A 16740-nucleotide genomic window follows, 5' to 3' on the forward strand; every position below is an offset into this window, starting at 1 on the left:
AGGGGGGCGCGGCTGACGTGCGGCGGCGTTTCCTGAAACATGGCGGCTGTCGAAGCGGCTGCGGAGCCGGTAACGGGGCTGGCGGGCTCTGGACCAAAGGCGAAGGACGAAGAGGAGGAGGAAGAGGAGTCGCTGCCGCCGTGCGAGGCAGTGCGCTGGGCGCCAGTGGGGGCCGTGGCGGAGGCCGGGCCTGGGGCGGCGGCGTTCTCCGAAGAGGCGGCGGCCGAGGAGCCCGGAGTGGTCCCCGGCTCCCCGCCGGACTCCCCCGGCCGGACGCTGAGGCGGCTGCGGGCCGAGAGGCGGCGGCTGGATTCAGCGCTGCTTGCGCTGTCCTCGCATTTCGCGCAGGTGCAGTTCCGCTTGCGGCAGGTGGTGCGCGGGGCGCCGGCGGAGCAGCAGCGCCTCCTGCGCGAGCTCGAGGACTTCGCCTTCCGCGGCTGCCCTCACGTCCTGGGTTACGGGGGTTTGGAGGACCGCGCCAGCGATGATGGCGACGGGCTGCCGGGGGACCGACCACAGTTACGGGGCGAGGACCAGGTGAACAGCTGGGGCCGGGCCCCGGGGGATATGGGCATAGAAGGCTGGGTGGGTAGGGATGGTAACTCGAAAGCAGGTAGCACTGGTGAGGAACCGGCTCGTCTAGGTGGGTATGTGTGTCCCAGAAGAGACCAGACTGAGAGGCCTGGGAAGCTGATGATGAGAGGTGTTCACCAAAGGTGTGGAAAGAGATGCAGATGTGGTGACATAAAAAGCAAAAGAGGGATGAATGAGGAGAGTATTCAGACAGTAGAACAACCAGCTGAAACAATACTGCTCCCACTCACCTTGTCATCGTTTGCAGTATCTAAGTCTTAAGCACGTTTGCTGATAAGAGTACCCCGACCCCGGGGATTGAGAAAATTGGTTAGCGAAGAGCAAGCGAATTAAAATCCATGGAAATTTAGATCTACTCCTTATCTGTTCTTTCCTAGAATCTAGAGAATGTCTTTTATCTTTAGATTCTCCTGTATGAGAGCTTTGGTAAACAGTAAGTTCTCAGTAATTGAAAGAAACACAACTCCTGATTATACAAATTTACTAATGCTGGTATTTTACAACTCCTTCCCATTCTACTTAATAACTAGATATTCTGAAGGAAGCACCTTTGGCAGCTGTGACGATTCATTCAGTTAGCTGACACTAAGTACTGAGAATTTGTTATGACATCCACAGCCAACATTTCTTTACAGTTTTTGAACCTCTGTAAGTGCATAATTGTAGATAGTTTGTAGCTTGTTGGGCTCTCTTTTCCCCACCTTTTTATTGTTTAGGTTACAATCCACATGTGGCTTTCTTCCCACTAAAATTGGTTTTAGCCAAGAAGACTTATCAGTAGCAGATATTGACTTGCTTATTTTAATCTGAATGTTTCCAGTACAATCCTGTGTTTTCTGTACCACCCTTCTCTCCACATACCCGCAGCTCCTTGCACAAGTCCCCAAATTGCCAGGCTTTTAAGGAGCAAATAGGATAGAATTACTGTGGTTGGGCTCTGTTCAGGAGTGAGGAGCACCAGAGGTTTTCTGTGGATGTTTGGCTGTTCATTTTTACTTTTGGAGACACAGTAAAACTGAAAACAAAAGTTTTGAGATCAAAACAGCTGGTGTGCAGCTGCAGTCTTGTGTGCATGTGTTGACACGTGAACGAGTGGCACCAAAGTGGGGATGTGTTTGAACCAAATGATTTAGTATGTGTCGGTTTCAGTTTTTCGGGTTTTTTAACCAGTATTTTATCTCACTTCATACTGGAAATTATTTGTTAACTTCCTGTCTTGCACCAGAGCTCATTGTCCTCACCTAGTAAACTTGTTTGCCCGTACTCCCATTGCTAGCGTACTCAGTAATTACCGTTGCAGGTGAAGCGTTCAGCTGGTACACTCATACAGGTGGAATCAGTATCTATGACTGGTTTCTTTCTTCCTGGGTTTCATAGCTTGGGAAGGCTTACAATGAAAACAAAATTTCGCTACTTCTTTCCCTTTGGGCCAGTTAAACAACTTTCACCATAAGAGTTCAGTATTTAGTTATGTGTCCTTCTGAACATGATTGAGTTCAGTAACACACAGCAAATGTATACTGAGAGCTTACCCTGTGCCAGACACTGAGCTTGGCCCTGGGGGTACAATCAAGGCCTTTGCCCTTAAGGGGTTCATAGAACTGGGGAGACAGACTCCTACACGGATCTTTATAATGTAACATGAGCTAGTGTAAAAGTGTGTATAAAATACAGAGGATGTGGTTGGTTCTGCCTGGGGAAATCGAGGAAACCTCTTAGAGGATATAGGCCTTCACTCAGTGGGAGAGAACAGGATTCTAAGGAAAAAACTACGACTTTGGGAAAGGATTGGAGAGCGGTATCCCCCAAGAAAAGGCTGGCTTTTCTATTGGACAAAACTAAAGCAAGAGGCTTGCTTTTTAAAGTAGCTAAACAAAGTTAATGTTATTTTTCATTTGTTCTCTCTCATACCTTACTTCTGGAGGCCTTGGTAAGTACCATTTTAAGATTAATTTAATATGTAGTTTAAAATGCAGGGTTACACCTGCAAATAATTTGCTGCTTTTGCTGTTTATACTCAAGAAAGACAAGGGAGGGGCTTCCTGGGCAGTCCAGTGACTGGGACACTGCAATTCCATTGCAGGGAGTGTGGGTTCAATCCCTGGTCCAGGAACTAGGGATCCCTCACGCTGCTCAGTGCAGCCAAAAAAAAAAGTAAGGCGAGGAAGACCAGTTTTTGAGAACATATTGGCAAGACTTTATCCCTCTAAAGAGTTTTTATTTTCTTGCCATACAGTACTGCATCTGGGATCATAGTTCTCCCACCAGAGATTGAACCCACATCCCCTGCAGTGGAAGCACAGATTCCTAACTACTGGACCACCAGGGAAGAACCTCTCCAAAGGATTTTTAAGCATTTAAATGCAGAAATGACCTGGTGGCCAACAGTGAGAAAAGGAGTCACTGTTTAGGGAACCTTACCAGCCTTTTTTTTTTTTTTTTTTAAGAAAACTTATTACCTTCCCATTCCTAGTATTTGGCTTTAGATTTTTTTTCGCTGCCTTAGGCACTTGCATTTATTCATTTGATTTTGCAATATATTGGAGGAGCTTTGACCTTAAAAAACTAGTTATGAGTTACCAAGCCTTTCTCTACACCCTTACCTCCAGATTCTCTTGTACAATTTGGCTGCCACAACTGTTCAGGAGAATTGGCTATGGAGGATGGCATGTTTAATTCCTGGAAGGCTTCCTGGATGAAATAAATTGTGTCAATCTTAACTAGAATTTTGTGGGGTGGGAGGGGGAAGCAGTGTTAACAAAAGGCCCCACTGTATTCATATCCTATTTCCAGTGAAGGAGAAATTCTTAAAGAAAACACACATTTAATATATTCTCCCGGATGAAATAATTCTTTTTGAGTCTGTCTCATGAATTCTGTATTTCATTTGGGTTACTTGGGAGCATTTTACATTTTACTAGTCATTATTGGCTTAAGAGGATTCTTAATATGTCCTGACTTTTTCTTTTCCTGTGAAATCGACCTAAATCTTTTCCTTTCTTAGAGTGAGCAGGAGAAACGGGAACGTCTGGAAACCCAAAGGGAGAAGCAAAAGGAACTGATCCTGCAGCTCAAAACCCAGCTCGATGACCTGGAAACGTTTGCCTATCAAGAGGGCAGTTATGATTCCCTTCCACAGTCTGTGGTCTTGGAAAGACAGCGGGTGAGCAGACCCTGAGGCTCCTCCTTTACTGCCTCGGGTTCCTTTGTCCCTTCCAGCATTCACAGGATAGCCCTTCCCAGCTTGCTCACCCTCGGCCTCACCACTGGCCCAAATCAAAGGGAAGTGTTGCTGCTACCTGGGACCAGTCTTTATTCACTCGTGGAAACACAAGTGCCAAAGCTTTCTAATATGATGATGGAGCCTTTTTTTTTAAGTGGTGGTGGTTATTATTAATAGTCATATAATAATAACAATAATTTCTTTCATTTGATCATTAAAACCATTCTACTTGGGCACTTCATCGTAGTTTTATAAACTAGTTTTCCCCCAGCACCCGGTAAGAAATATTCCAGGACTCCTGATTTTAATGCTGCATATATTAAAGCAACACCTGGGCAGACAGGTAAATCTCCTGGTCGGAAAACAGCCTCCCCTGTGTTTGTCTTCCTGGAGCTGTGATGTGGCTGTTTTTCTGGCACAGCTAGAGTTATATGGTTTTCACATTGTTCCTCATATTGTCACTGGGATATTTTGGCTGTAACATGCCTGAGTATTTTGCAGAGCTTTTCCTTTAGTTGCCTAGAATAGCGCAGTGGGGGATGAGGACTAGAGACTAGGGGAAGTCAGTATTTATTCTCTTGGAGGCCATGAGGGAATCTACTTATGGGGCTTTTGGGATCATCAGCCACTTTGGATCATTCACACTGTTGTTCTCCTGAGTGAAGGTTACCTGGCCAGGTAGACAGTTTGCAGCAAGAAGAGCCATTCTGTTGGAACCAAGTGTCCTTATGTCTATAAGAGAAGTAAAGGGCCTGTGCCCTCACCTTGATCAGCAGTTGCACCGTTTTTTCCACAAATTTGATTTCCATTTAAGGGTAGGAGGGGGGCAACTAGTCAAGATTCTCCTTCTCCCTAACCCTCTCCCTGAAAATTCCAAAGGGTGTACTCATGGCTTTGGTCTTGGTAGGTGATCATTGATGAGTTAATAAAGAAACTGGACATGAATCTGAATGAAGACCTCAGCTCACTGTCCACTGAGGAGCTTCGGCAGCGTGTGGATGCCGCTGTGGCTCAAATCGTCAACCCAGCCCGAGTGAAAGAACAGCTGGTTGAGCAGCTGAAAACTCAGATCCGAGACCTCGAGATGTTCATCAGCTTCATCCAAGGTCAGAGCAGATGGATGGACGTCATCATAATTATATGTATTTTTGAGTACTAACATAATAGGGTCAGTCCTTGATGAACTGTTAAAGAGGTTTGATCATTTGGTAAGGGAGCCAACACAGTGGTGTGGAAAGGACATGGATTTTAGAACCATAGAGTTAAAATCTCAGCCCTGTTGTTCACCACCTTCATGGACTAAAGAGGGTAGGCAGTTTCCTAACCTCTTTAGTCTGGCTCTCCTCCTCCATAAAATTATGATTCATGCTTCCTGCACTCAGCAAATAGGTATTGAGCCAGCTAGTATATTGCTAGTCACTGTTCCACAGAATGAAATACTATTTGTAAAAGTCTTGTCACATGGTAGGCACTAGTAAATAGTATTTCTCCTTTAAAAACCTGCCAAAGTGAGGCTAAACAAGGGTCTTCTCTTCATAAACTCTGATTGCAGATGAAGTAGGAAGCCCATTACAGACAGGGAGTGGACACTGTGAGTGCAAGGCCAGTGGGAAGACAGGAAGTGACTCCAGCAGAACTGGCAGCAGCAGACTGCCTCCAGGAAACAGCAAAAGTAAGTACAGGTTCCAAAATGGACAAATCTAGAGAGACAGAAAGTGGACTAGCAGTTGCCTAGGTCTGGGGATTGGGGAGAAATGGGGAATGGAAAATGCCAGTGCTACACGGTTTCTTTGGGAGAGGATGGCTGCACAACTCTGAATATTTAAAAAAAAAAAAAAAAAAACTGAATCCTACACTTTTAATGGGTCATTGAATGTTATGTGAGTTATATCTCAAAATAGTTGTTATTAACCAAAATAGGTAAGTCTGGTGCCATCCTGGGTGGCTCTTGGCTTCATGCAGGACCTGTACTGTAGGTCAGAAGCCAGACTGAATCTCAGCTTCTAAGCTATAGGTGGCGCCTCTGACCACTACAGCCTCTCACTGTTGAGTTACTGTGTTTCCTACACAGCCAAGGCAGAAGATGTGAAGAGAGTTCGGGAAACAGGGCTGCACCTGATGCGGCGAGCGCTGGCAGTGCTGCAGATCTTTGCCGTCAGCCAGTTCGGGTGTGCCACAGGCCAGATCCCACAGCCCCTGTGGCCGAGGGGCCACGGCGACAGGGACTACTCTCCCTTGCTAAAGAGGCTGGAGGTGTCAGTCGACAGAGTGAAGCTGCTTGCCCTGAGGCACCAGGCGCACGACCACGTCATCAGCTCCGCCAGACTCCAGGACCTCTCTCTGGGAGGCAAGGATGAGCTGACTGTGGCTGTGCGGAAGGAGCTGACAGTGGCTGTGAGGGACCTGCTGGCCCACGGACTGTACGCCCCCTCACCGGGGATGAGCCTCGTCATGGCCCCCATCGCCTGTCTTCTGCCTGCCTTCTCCTCGGCCCCTGAGGCCATGCACCCTTGGGAGCTCTTTGTAAAGTACTACCACGCTAAGAACGGCCGCGCGTTTGTGGAATCCCCAGCCCGAAAGCTCTCGCAGTCTTTTGCCCTGCCTGTCACAGGAGGCACTGTGGTAACGCCCAAGCAGAGCCTGCTGACAGCCATCCACATGGTGCTGACAGAGCACGACCCTTTCAAGCGCAGTGCAGACTCGGAGCTGAAAGCCTTGGTGTGCATGGCGCTGAACGAGCAGCGTCTCGTGTCCTGGATGAACCTCATCTGCAAGTCGGGGTCGCTCATCGAGCCCCACTACCAGCCCTGGAGCTACATGGCACACACAGGCTTTGAGAGCGCCCTCAACCTGCTCAGCCGCCTCAGCAGCCTCAAGTTCAGCCTCCCTGTAGACCTGGCTGTGCGCCAGCTCAAGAACATCAAAGACGCCTTTTGATGAGAGTGCCCTGGCCCCAGACCAGCACCTTGCTCAGTGGGTGGCTCAGATAGATACTCGTCTTTAAGAGTAAAAGCAAGAATTAGGAGGAGGGGCTAAAGACATTTTCATCAGCAAGATAATACAAAGTCTTTTCCCCATCAACTTAGCATCTCAGAAAGATATGCTGGAGACCCTCTTGTTAAAAGGTTCAGCCCTGGTGTGTGTGTACATATGAGCACATGTACTTGAGCCTGTGGAAAAGAAGTCAGTCGTGGGTATACCTTCACCATGCCACACCTGAGTTTTAGAAAATCCAGGTTGCTGTAAGCATTCTCTTCACAGTGGTGAGTGAGTTGTTGGTCCTGGAAGAGATTTAACTTGAGGAGTCATTTTCCTTCACTTGAAGCAGGTTTGTGAGAGTCCTGGGTCAGAATTTAAATTCCTTTTGTGAATACCAATGGCTCTGTCTTCCTGAGCCCAGGATCAGGGGAGGCCATGTCTGTTCCATAGCTTCCTCTAAAACTGGGAGTGGAAGTATCCGAGAACAGTATTTCTAAGGGTATTAACCACAATTGGTTTTTTTTGTTTTGTTTTGTTTTTTTTGGTGGTGCCATAAAGCTTGTGAGATCTTAGTTCCCTGACCAGGGATTGAATCCAGGCCTATAGTGGTGAAAGTGCCACATCTTAACCACTGGACTGCCAGGCAATCCCCATGGTTGATTCTAATATGAGCCCTTTTTCACGTAGAGGTAAGAACTGAATTCTGTCCCTGACGAGGTAGTCATGGCCCAGGTGATGGTCTTTTAGTTTTGGAGCTGGTTTACAAAGACAACCACCATCTGGTACCATGTCCCCTGGCAAGTAACCTTTCCTCTGTGCACCTGCCAGCTCCCAAGAAGGAAATGTGTTCAAGGTTGTGCTCCATGAGTCCTGGAGGCTGCTTGGGGGAGGAGGTCTGACCTCATGATAGTACTACAGCAGGGGTGGGAACTGTGGCTGATCACTGGCGATGGAGAGCGGGCTGAGCATTTCTTTGTAAAACTGACTCTAGATTGGTCATATTTGGTCTGTTTTAGCCTTTTTAGTTCATATCTGCTATTCAGCTTGCATACTGCTCTGGGACTGACCAAAGATGAGCAAAGTGTATCACCTTCTGGAAAGCCAAATAGGTTCCCCAACAGTAGTGACTCAGCATCATTTCATGTGTTAAATCGCCAGCTGCACTTTGTGTCTGCACTGTTATGTAGTGCATTTTAACTTAATTTGGGGGGTAAAATATTATTTAAGATCTATTCTTGGTAATTCATTAGAATGAGTCTTCCCTCATGTGAAACAGGAAAGTGTAAAATATTGTGGAAAATGATACCTGTGATTGCTAATAAAATCATAGTATTTTGTGTAGCTTCTCTGCAAAGACCTTAGAGACCATTGGCTTTGGTTTATAAGTCTGAGTGCTGTCAGCCCATCTGATCCAGATCAGTATTTCCTTGAGTAACGTCTGGCTCCTAGCCTTTCTGCCTCTTCTCTGCCCTCTGCCCTGGATCAACTCAGCTTTGGTGGTATTGCCCCTACCCCTTGAAAAACTCACAAAAAACTGCCCTTGCCATTTTCATCTCATTCTGTTCAGGCCTACAGTCCTGTCCCCACAGCAAATCTAACAACACATACCACTTTGGGATTTGGCACTTTTTCTTTTCTTTTTTTGGTTTTGCCAGGTCTTAGTCGGAGCATGTGGGATCTAGTTCCTGGGATTGAACCCAGGTCCCCCTGCATTAGGAGCTCAGAGTCTTCACTGGACCACCAGGAAGTCCCACATTTGGCAATTCTAAATTCATTTGTCTGGGGCTTCTCTGGTGGCTCAGTGGTAAACAATCCACCTGCTAACACAGGAAACACGGGTTCAATCCCTATCTGGGAAGACCTCACATACTCGGAGCAGCTAAGCCTGTGCACACGACTATCGAGGCTGTGCTCCAAAGCACAGGAGCTGGAACTACTCAGCCCACGTACTGCAACTGTTGGAGCCTGTGTGCCCTAGAGCCCATGTTCTACAAGAGAACACTACACTGAGAACTGCGCTCCACAACTAGAGCAAACACCCATGCAGCAAGGAAGATGCACTACAACCAAAACTAAAAATAAAATCATATTTAAAAAATCTCTCATCTGGATACCAATTCAGTCAGTCAGTCAGTTCAGTCGCTTAGTCATGTCTGGACTGCAGCACGCCAGGTCTCCCTGTCCATCACCAACTCCCAGAGCTTGCTCAAACTCAGGTCCATCAAGTCAGTGATGCCATCCAATCATCTCATCCTCTGTCGTCCCTTTCTCCTCCTGCCTTCAATCTTTCCCAGCACACCTTTGCATCAGGTGGCCAAAGTATTGGAGCTTCAGCATCAGTCCTTCCAGTGAATATTCAGGACTGATTTTCTTTAGGATTGACTGGCTTGATCTCCTTGCAGTCCCAGGGACTCTTCAAGAGTCTTCTCCAGCACCACAGTTCAAAAGCATCAATTCTTTGGTGCTTAGTTTTCTTTACGGTCCATCCATTCGTGACTGCTAGAAAAACCATAACTTTGTTTAGGGTGGGTGATAAGTGCTATAGCCATGTGGCATAGCACTGGATCACCCACCCCAGTATAATCCTCACAAAAACTTAACTGGTATGAAGGCTTTTATGCTAGCATCATGAGAAGCATTTTGTGTGTGTGTCTTCCTAATTTAATTCTCACTACTTGTAAGGCAGGACAATATTATCCCCATTTTTGTAGTTGAGGAAAACTTTCTGCAGATAGGGTTAAATATTTTGTCCCCCTTTACATGTTGGAAGAGCTGGGATTTGAACTCAAGTTGACCAAATCCAAATCCTATCATCTTTATACTGTTATGTTACCTCATTGCATCAGGCTGCTTAGAAATCTTTTGTTCCTCTCTCTCCTTTATCCACCCATCACTTCACCATCACTTTGGGGATGACAAGGTATTTTCCACATATCTGCCAGAAATTTCAGCTGCCAAATGACTAGACTGTAGGGAGATGGACAGCCATTGTTGTGCCAAGTGCTTCATGAAACTTACAGACGTGTAGAGACAGAGACAAGCACGCCAGCCATCACACATCTAGTCACTGGTAACATTTGTAATATAACGGAGGACAGAGGTCTCTGCATGGCTTGGAGTGAGGCAGACAGGATGAAGGAGGAGAGGAACAACTGTCAGCCCAGGTCTAAGGCTATGCAACATCAAAATGAAAAGGAGCCATGGATGTGTATCCAGTGAAAATGCAGGGTCCGTGGTATGATCTGCAAGGTGTTAAAGATTCCCAAAGTGCTCTGCCTTCATTCATTCACTACTGACCCCACACCAACTGCTTGGGCCAGGCCAGGCGCTCAAGACTTACCTCTCTCTGCCTTCAAGGAATAAGATTTAGCAAAGGAGATACCAAACCAATTGGAGATTTTAGTACCTTGTTAAATTGCTGGGATCTATCCCATTTTTTATTTAGTAGCTCTGGGGTGGGGCCTCAGAAGTTGCATTTCTAACAAGTTCCTACACTTGTTACACTGATCCTGCTGGTCTAGGGACCATACTCTGACAACCACTGTCACAAACCAACTAAAATATGTTCTACAATAAATTAAGTGTGGACTGGATTGCTGAGGGAGCATAAAGAAGGAAGAGATGAATTCTGCCTGGGAGAATTCTAGAGTGGCCTTCAAGGATGGATTGGATAGGATTTTGCCTGGCTACAGTGGAGGCGAAGAATAAAGAAACATGGAACAGCCTGAGTGAAGACCCTGGGCTCAGAAGAGGTTGGATCTTTGAGTAGTTGGGCTGGCTGGAACCTGGGGGGATGTGAAGGGTGGTGTGGAGGAGACAGGAACTTATACTGCAAGGAAGACAGGAAGGGAGAGTTCAAACTTTGGTTTGAGCCAACAAAGGATTTCAGGCAGATTAAGAGGCAGTACTTAAGTACTGTGTTTAGGACTTCCCTGGTGAATAACACAGTGCCTGCCAATTCAGGGGACACAGATTCAATCCCTGGTCCCGGAAGATTCCACATGCCACAGAGCAGCTGACTAAGCCTGTGCGCCACAACAGCTGAGCCTGAGCTCTAGGGCCCACAAGCCACAACTGCTGAAGCCCACACACCCAGAACCTGTGCTCCACAAGAGAAGCCACCATCACGTGAAGCCCATGCACCACAACTAAAGAGCAGCCCCACTCTCCACAACTAGAGAAAGCCTACACAGCAATGAAGACCCAGTGCAGCCAAAAATAAACAATTATTTTTTAAAAGAGTTGTGTTAGAGATGTTTCTCAAAATAAGACCTGTAGCTCATGACTCCACTCCAGACCCGAATTGGGATATTTAATAAATATCCCAAGCAATTTTGATCCACCCAAAGTTTTGAGGAGGGACTGGAGAAGACAACTGAAGCTGGATCAGTTAGGGGGCTGGTGGGGAAAAAAAATTGACTTAAAAGGTGAAATTCACAGGATTTAGTTACTAATTTGATTTGGAGAGTTTAGCATGTGAGAAGAGTTCAAGACAATGATAAGATTTCAGGGTTTTGTTTCTATTTTCCAAGAGAGAAACAGCAAAAGAGACAGAAGCAAATAAGGGAGCTGAAAGAAGGCCACGGAGGTGGAAATGGACAGGTTGTGTGGCGCGGTGGCAAAAGCACAGGCTTGGAAACGGGGGCCTTGCTCTGTGCCACCAGTTCTGTGACTGCTGCTCTAGAACTGTCCTCTAATCTTTGTGAGGCCCAACTGGATAACCTCCGAGGTCCTTTCCAACTCTAAAACATCATATTCTGAGTTAAAACATTTTAATTTAATATAAAAATGTAAGTATTGATATATAATTAGGGTGATAAACCATTGAAATGAAGTCCTGAGGGCTGCAGGGGAAATTGGTCCCCAAAGAGTCTCGAGAGGAGAAATGATGAAACCCTGATTGTTCCCATGGCTTGCCCAAGACCTACAGATTTGTAAGTGTTCAGATGAGCAAAAACTGTAAGATGGTTTCTCTAGAACTTGGAAGATTGCATTGGGAGTGTGGAGTCTTAGCCACTGGACCACCAGGGAGTCCCTGAAGAGTTTTCTTTGGCAAACAGTCTCATGGTCTAAGAGCTTCTCTGGTGGCTTAGAGGGTAAAGAATCCATCTGTGATGAATGAGAGAAACCTGGGTTTGATCCCTGGAAGATCAAACTGGAGGAAGGAAGATCCCCTGGAGGAGGCAATGACAACCCACTCTAGTATTCTTGTCTGGAAAATCCCATGGACAGAGGAGCCTGGCGGGCTACAGTCCAGGGGTCGCAAAGTGTCAGATATGACTGAGCAACTAACACTTTGCTTTTGCTTTGCTTTTTGCTCAATTACTTACTAGTTGTGGACTTGGGGCAAATTATTCAACCTCTCCAAACTACAGTATCTTCAATGGTAGAATAGAGATAACAGTACTTATCTCCTAGTGTTGTTATGAGGATCAAAAGATAATGTACGTAAATACATTAACTTGTCCTGACAGTTTTCATTCCAATCCCAAAGAAAGGCAATGGCAAAGAATACTCAAACTACCGCACAATTGCACTCATCTCACACACTAGTAAAGTAATGCTCAAAATTCTCCAAGCCAGGCTTCAGCAATACGTGAACCGTGAACTTCCTGATGTTCAAGCTGGTTTTAGAAAAGGCAGAGGAACCAGAGATCAAATTTCCAACATCTGCTGGATCATGGAAAAAGCAAGAGAGTTCCAGAAAAACATCTATTTCTGCTTTATTGACTATGCCCAAGCCTTTGACTGTGTGGATCACAATAAACTGTGGACAATTCTGAAAGAGATGGGAATACCAGAACACCTGATCTGCCTCTTGAGAAATTTGTATGCAGGTCAGGAAGCAACAGTTAGAACTGGACATGGAACAACAGACTGGTCCCAAATAGGAGAAGGAGTATGTCAAGGCTGTATATTGTCACCCTGTTTATTTAACTTATATGCAGAGTACATCATGAGAAACGCTGGACTGGAAGAAACACAAACTGGAATCAAGATTGCCGGGAGAAATATCAATAACCTCAGATATGCAGATGACACCACCCTTGTGGCAGAAAGTGAAGAGGAGCTAAAAAGCCTCTTGATGAAAGTGAAAGTGGAGAGTGAAAAAGTTGGCTTAAAGCTCAACATTCAGAAAACGAAGATTATGGCATCCGGTCCCACCACTTCATGGGAAATAGATGGGGAAACAGTGGAAACAGTGTCAGACTTTATTTTTCTGGGCTCCAAAATCACTACAGATGGTGACTGCAGCCATGAAATTAAAAGACGCTTACTCCTTGGAAGGAAAGTTATGACCAACCTAGATGGCATATTGAAAAGCAGAGACATTACTTTGCCAACAAAGGTCCGTCTAGTCAAGGCTATGGTTTTTCCTGTGGTCATGTATGGATGCGAGAGTTGGACTGTGAAGAAGGCTGAGCGCGGAAGAATTGATGCTTTTGAACTGTGGTGTTGGAGAAGACTCTTGAGAGTCCCTTGGACTGCAAGGAGATCCAACCAGTCCATTCTGAAGGAAATCAGCCCTGGGATTTCTTTGGAAGGAATGATGCTAAAGCTGAAACTCTAGTACTTTGGCCACCTCATGCGAAGAGTTGACTCATTGGAAAAGACTCTGATGCTGGGAGGGATTGGGGGCAGGAGGAGAAGGGGACGACAGAGGATGAGATGGCTGGATGGCATCACTGACTCGATGGACGTGAGTCTCAGTGAACTCTGGGAGTTGGTGATGGACAGGGAGGCCTGGCGTGCTGCGATTCATGGGGTCGCAGAGTCGGACACGACTGAGCGACTGATCTGATCTGATCTGTCCTGACACAAGGCATGCAGCTGCTAGCATCACCATGATCATCTTTCACCCTCTCACTTACTTTAGTCGGTTTCTGACATAGCTAAACTCTAAAGGTTGAGGGCAAGCACCCTCGTTTGCTTGATCTTCGTCTCGTCATTATGCCTAAGAGTGCACACAGTTGGCACTAATAAATGTCCTATTTTGTTTCTGATTCTTCCAAGGCAAAAAAGAAAATTTCAAACTGTGTCTCCCCACCCTCTAGCGCCAGAGAAAGGACGTACAACAAGTGGAGCAGCGGAGCGGCTGTGTCCATCTGAAAAGCCTTCCTCGGGAGACAAAATTCCTTTGCCCCGTCTACTGTTGGAGCTGCTAATAAAGTTTGATTTGAATAAACGAGCCGCCAGATCTTGCTTTCCTCTCAAGAGCTTCTTCCTCCTTCAACACAGACTCTAAGCGCCACGGAAGAGGCGGGGAGAAGCCCAAGGAGGCGGGACAGGAAGTGAGATCACGCTCCCCGGGGTGAAAGGTTAGCGGAAGTGCCCTTTCTTCCTTTCTGCTGTAGTCCCAAGTGGTAGCTGCCGGTGAGTAGTGGCTGTGGTTGGGGTTTCCAATCCGCCGCCATCTGCGGCCTAGGGGTCGAGTTGCGGGGTGGTGCGTGGTGTATTCCCTTCCTCGGTCTCTAGCGGCTTCCTGCCAGGTCCTGTTCTGCGAGCAGGGCCCGCAGGCAACCTGAACCGAGACGACAGTGAGCGCAGCTGAAGTTCCGGGGCCCACAGCCTGAGCTGGCGGATTTCTGAGCGACCCCTTCTCCTTCCTCTGCAGAAATGGGCAAGTTCATGAAACCCGGGAAGGTGGTGCTGGTCCTGGCCGGTCGCTACTCCGGACGCAAAGCGGTCATCGTGAAGGTACCAGACCCCCCGGGCCTGTGCGCCTTTGTATCCCGTGAATGGGCTGGGCTGGCGGGCAGCTTGAAATTCAAGACCTAGTTTGGGGGCCTTTCTCCCCGAGCATTGCGGGGCGGGGGGTTTGTGAATGCATGAGACCTTTTGAGAATGACCCAAAATAAACAAACGGGAGTTGAATTGGATAGTTAACACCTAACGCTGTCCTCTGTCAAAGGCTTTTAATAATAGTAATGGCCAACGTTTATGAACTCTTGCTTGGTCCGTGGCACTGTCTTATAGGTGTCACGTCCAATCCTTACAGTTACTGTAGGGTTGCTTTCTACTGCAGAGGTTTAGAGGTATAGAGTTTCACCTGAGGTCAAGCAGGTAGTAAGTGCCGCTGCAGGGACTCCGTGAAACGAAGAGGAGAAATCATTTCTAGTCCAAATGGTCACTTAGCATAACCTAGCTCTTCGGTGTTTGCTTTCTGTCTACGTCTCCAGCCTTTTATGACATTTCCCCAAGCTCTGGTCACGTACACCACTGTTTTTGACCAGGGCGCCCTTGGTTCCCCTTCCTCCATCTCCCTGAGGCTGGTTTTGGAGTTAGACGGCCAGATTTGGTGTCCTGCCTCTACCCGTTCCAGTCCTGGAGGAGATTAAGAGAGGTCAAGTCCTGAGAACTGGTGCTTGACATATAGCAATCACTAATTATAATCGTTCGCTGTTAGAATTTAAGTCTCTTACTTCCCAAGCACCCTTCCAGATTTTTCCTAGTGGGAAAGATACCTCCCCTTTCAGTGTTACTCTTTGGGCATCTAGCATAGCACTTAGAATGTTTGCTGTGTGGTTTTTACAGCAGTGGGTCTGAGAGGCCTAGGGACAGGGTTATTCTAGCACAGGGCCTAAATGGCTGGTAACATGTAATTCTTGCTCCTTCAGAACATTGATGACGGCACCTCAGACCGACCCTACAGCCACGCTCTGGTTGCTGGAATTGATCGCTATCCCCGCAAAGTGACAGCTGCCATGGGCAAGAAGAAAATTGCCAAGAGGTCAAAGATCAAGTCTTTTGTGAAAGTTTATAATTATAATCACCTCATGCCCACAAGGTGAGCATTTCAAGAATGGAAATGAAAGTGACTTCTCTTTTCCCCTTCTCTGCCCTACCGAATAAGATGACAACCTGGTAGCCACTGTAGTGTGGGGAGAGACATCATTTTGAATTTGTCATTGGCAGTGGTTTCTAGTATTGCCTCTTCTACTGTTCACTTTTCCTGTGCAAACACTTCTGAAGTGTCTTGCCTGACTTGGCCAAGCTTAGGTGTTAAGTAGAGATTGTCCCATTTGTTTGCAGCCACAGTAAAACACAGGATCTGGCCTGCCCTCTTTCTCTCTCAAGGATAATAGTATAGGATAGGGTTGTTGTGGGAAATTGAGAGAAGGAAGCATGAAGTTTATCAGTGGCTTGAATCTGTATAGATGATTTTGTTAAAATTGGGTGTTTCCAGAAAATATCATTGCGACTTTAGCCTGTGTTGATGATAACTCTTGTAGAGTCAGGCCATAACATGCCAATGTCCCAGGAGTGGGATGGAGGGGAGAGGGCCCTGGCGGCCTGTGGGCTGCTCCTACCTTCCTGCCATTGTCCCCAGGTACTCTGTGGATATCCCCTTGGACAAAACTGTTGTCAACAAGGATGTCTTCAGAGACCCTGCTCTCAAACGCAAGGCCCGACGAGAGGCAAAGGTCAAGTTTGAGGAGAGGTAAGAAGGCTTTGGCAGTGAATGTGGGAGTATGGTTTCACTGTCCTCCATGAAGACAGTTTTGTCTTCTGTGATTCCTCCTCTCATTTGTGTCTTTTTTCTTCCCCTCTCCAGATACAAGACGGGCAAGAACAAATGGTTCTTCCAGAAGCTGCGGTTTTAGGTCTGTCTCAGTTAATAAAAATATTTTTAAAAAGTTCACATGTGTCTTCTATTTCCTGTGTTATTAAACTGGGAAATTACATTGGTGGATGAGGGATTGTGGGAAAATGTAAAATAAAAGCTATGTCTGCTTTTATGAGACATGGGCTACTTCTGTCCTCAGCCTCATAATCCTTTAATGGTCTGAATGAATGGGTAAAAGGTGATACTGAACTGTTTCCCCAGGAGAGGTACTGTGGACAATTTTAGGTGTGGACTTGTTTAAGCTTCCCTGGCTTCCACCCCATTACATGTTTAGAGAACCCTCCTACACACACACACACACATTATAACATCCGAA

The 16740-nt window shown here is 46.6% G+C and overlaps 2 protein-coding genes across 2 annotated transcripts; both read left to right on the top strand.

The window, feature by feature from the left end:
- Positions 1–39: 39 nt before the first annotated feature.
- On the top strand, positions 40–8152 carry RUNDC1 (RUN domain containing 1). Its single transcript, NM_001205681.3, has 5 exons — positions 40–537; positions 3599–3757; positions 4725–4923; positions 5370–5489; positions 5889–8152. Exons 1-5 carry the CDS (start codon positions 40–42, stop codon positions 6752–6754), a joined length of 1842 nt encoding a protein of 613 aa, NP_001192610.1. The 3' UTR covers positions 6755–8152.
- A 5982-nt stretch (positions 8153–14134) lies between these two features.
- RPL27 (ribosomal protein L27) lies at positions 14135–16437 on the top strand. Its single transcript, NM_001034051.2, has 5 exons — positions 14135–14170; positions 14412–14494; positions 15415–15584; positions 16128–16238; positions 16353–16437. The coding sequence occupies exons 2-5, from the start codon at positions 14414–14416 to the stop codon at positions 16399–16401; spliced, it is 411 nt and encodes a 136-aa protein (NP_001029223.1). The 5' UTR covers positions 14135–14170; positions 14412–14413; the 3' UTR covers positions 16402–16437.
- The last annotated feature ends 303 nt before the right edge of the window (positions 16438–16740 follow it).

This window comes from Bos taurus, chromosome 19 (assembly GCF_002263795.3).
Source record: "Bos taurus isolate L1 Dominette 01449 registration number 42190680 breed Hereford chromosome 19, ARS-UCD2.0, whole genome shotgun sequence".
NCBI lineage: Eukaryota > Metazoa > Chordata > Mammalia > Artiodactyla > Bovidae > Bos > Bos taurus.

Coding starts and splice junctions, on each gene's coding strand:
- RUNDC1 (NM_001205681.3), top strand. CDS start 40: ATGGCGGCTGTCGAAGCGGCTGCGGAGCCGGTAACGGGGCTGGCGGGC. Junction 3,758..4,724: donor TGGTCTTGGAAAGACAGCGG/GTGAGCAGACCC, acceptor TGGTCTTGGTAG/GTGATCATTGATGAGTTAAT. Junction 5,490..5,888: donor GCCTCCAGGAAACAGCAAAA/GTAAGTACAGGT, acceptor TTTCCTACACAG/CCAAGGCAGAAGATGTGAAG.
- RPL27 (NM_001034051.2), top strand. CDS start 14,414: ATGGGCAAGTTCATGAAACCCGGGAAGGTGGTGCTGGTCCTGGCCGGT. Junction 15,585..16,127: donor AATCACCTCATGCCCACAAG/GTGAGCATTTCA, acceptor CATTGTCCCCAG/GTACTCTGTGGATATCCCCT. Junction 16,239..16,352: donor AAGGTCAAGTTTGAGGAGAG/GTAAGAAGGCTT, acceptor TCCCCTCTCCAG/ATACAAGACGGGCAAGAACA.